Consider the following 2,542-nt stretch of genomic DNA (forward strand, 5'->3'; position numbering starts at 1 on the left):
GTATAAGGCTGGGTAAATTTGTTTACCTAGGACTATTCAAAGTCTGTGCTCTCTCATTTAATTAGTCTGTGATAAACCTCTTTGAGGCATGAAATCATCCCAACAGCAATCCACACAAATCCCAGCCCCCCTTAGTACCGTGAAATTAGCCCACATGCAGTGGATCTCTGAAAACGTGTGTCACTCTTTACATCCAGTCACACAACGTCTTAGTCCCCTCACCCTGGAGAACACACACCTGAATTTATGGTGACTATTTTTACATGTGTGGTAATTGTAACCATCACATGGTCACATCTTTATCTCTGTTAAAGTTGTGCAGAGATACATTGTGACATAAAATCTCATCACTACAAAAAGATACTTACAACACGATGAACAACTGAAAATGAAAATGGTTTTCTCAGTTAAGACATGATTGGCCTTAGCTGTAAAAAGGTGGATCACACAGAATATACCTCGTGAACAGAATTCCAGTCACCTGAGAGCAGGGGATTTAGAGACTTTGGAGGCACGTGCACAGACAGATATCCTACTTAGTGGTGACCACTTTAAAGTAGAGATCAGAGGGAAAGAGGAGGTGGTGGGATGAGACACGAAGGTCAGCATCTTGCTTGCTGAAGTTAGTTGTATTATAGTCAGTGCTGTGAAAGAAACTGAAAGGGGAAGTTTCCTTTGCAGTCGTGCACTTTGTTTGACTTCATCTTTGAAATCATATTTTTAATGTATAAAATATTATTGCAAAAGGCCAGAAAAGAAGATAACGCCTCTGTTTTGAAGTATTGAGGCACCATGACACAGCAGGCCAGAAGCTCACCATTCCTCAAACCCTTCTTTCTGAAGATGCCTGTCAGAGTGGTCAGCCCTCTGCGACAAAGGCGACACACACTTCCTGCCAGCGAGTTCAGGAACCTCACGCTACAGGACGCGATCAGTGTGTTTGAAATTGAGAGAGAAGGTAAGTCTTGTTTCTGCCATTCACAACTTTTCTTAAAAATGAGGCTCCACATACCGTGCAGTGACAAACCTGTTTGTACATTATTAGACAGGGACTTGGAGAGAGTTTCTCAGGGAATGGGCCTAATTTTGTGCTGTATGCGTGAAGACAGAAAACAATTGAACATAGTTGTGTCTTGAGGAAAAAGGTAGGAGATTTATGGATGTAGTGAGAGAGGACATGAAGTTGGTTGGTGTGAGAGAAGAGGATGCAGAGGATAGGGTTAGATGGAGGCACATGATTCGCTGTGGCGACCCCTGAAAGGGAACAGCTGAAAGGAAAAGAAGTTTTGAGGAAATAGGTTTGGGACAAATTCCACAAGAAAACCATGATGTGTTTAGAAATGTAGTATGCATTACTTGCTTGTGTCTCACTTAACTGAATTTGTACTAATGTATATAATCTAAGAATATTTAGAAGGAAACTTTTAGTTACTGTAATTTTGGAAAAGGGCAGTTGCATAAGCACTCTGCACGTCTCTTATTAGATATATTATATTACATTTGATACATGTACCAAAATTTCAAATACAAGTTAAACACTTTAAGTTCTGGTTTTAAATAGAAACCATTATTCTTTCATAGCAACCACTGCCTGGACATGACACATGTATTAACTGGCTCTTTTTAAACTCTCATCCCCACAGCATTTGTATCCGTGTCTGGAGAGTGCCCACTCACCCTGGATGAGGTACTTAACTTCCTGGGTCAGTGCCCTGAGCTGTCACTGGGTTGGTTTGAGGAGGGGCAACTGGTAGCTTTCATCATTGGCTCCGGCTGGGACAAGGAGAGGCTTTCACAGGTACAGTATTTAAATGTATCTGTAAAGAAAACAATATGCCAAACTAACTCAAACATCTCTTTTCTACTCGTTTTTAAGGTCAATAATTCTTCTAATTAATCTTACTCCTCTAGGAGGCCATGACTCAGCATATCCCAGATACTCCCACTGTGCACATTCATGTGCTGTCAGTACACCGTCACTGTCGCCAGCAAGGAAAGGGCTCCGTCCTCTTGTGGCGCTATCTGCAGTACCTGCGCTGTATGCCCGGCCTCCGACGAGCTGTGCTGATTTGCGAAGACTTCCTGGTGCCCTTCTACCTCAAGGCTGGGTTCAAGGAGAAAGGGCCATCAGCCATCACTGTGTCAAACATGCACTTCCGAGAGATGGAGTACATGCTCTGTGGGCAGGCCTATGCCCGGCGGAACAGTGGTGTGTAGTCCATCATGAACTAACTCCCTAATACCCTTCTTCCACTCACTCACCACTAACTTGAATTCAGAACAAAAAGCATAATAACACGGCAGACCGGTGGACAGATCGGGGTGTAGGCCAGTGTGCACCAGTGCTTCGGGTTCAGTATTGTTTTCCAGGTCTTACTGGATCCCCTACGTCATCACCTCACAGTACCCCACTAAACAAGCAGTGAGGACTATCAAAGGACAGGCAGGACAAAGAATGGACACATACACATAAACCAAACTAGTGGCTTTGCATTTGATAATTTCATATATCAAATTACATTGTTCTATAACCAGCAGAATC

The 2,542-nt window shown here is 43.0% G+C and overlaps 1 protein-coding gene across 1 annotated transcript; it reads left to right on the top strand.

Annotated features, from left to right (window-relative positions):
• The first annotated feature begins 792 nt into the window (after nucleotides 1-792).
• Nucleotides 793-2,527, top strand: aanat2 (arylalkylamine N-acetyltransferase 2). The gene is made up of 3 exons (XM_067477579.1): nucleotides 793-958; nucleotides 1,644-1,798; nucleotides 1,912-2,527. Exons 1-3 carry the CDS (start codon nucleotides 793-795, stop codon nucleotides 2,215-2,217), a joined length of 627 nt encoding a protein of 208 aa, XP_067333680.1. The 3' UTR covers nucleotides 2,218-2,527.
• The last annotated feature ends 15 nt before the right edge of the window (nucleotides 2,528-2,542 follow it).

The sequence above is a fragment of the Channa argus genome, chromosome 15 (genome assembly GCF_033026475.1).
Source record: "Channa argus isolate prfri chromosome 15, Channa argus male v1.0, whole genome shotgun sequence".
Lineage (NCBI taxonomy): Eukaryota > Metazoa > Chordata > Actinopteri > Anabantiformes > Channidae > Channa > Channa argus.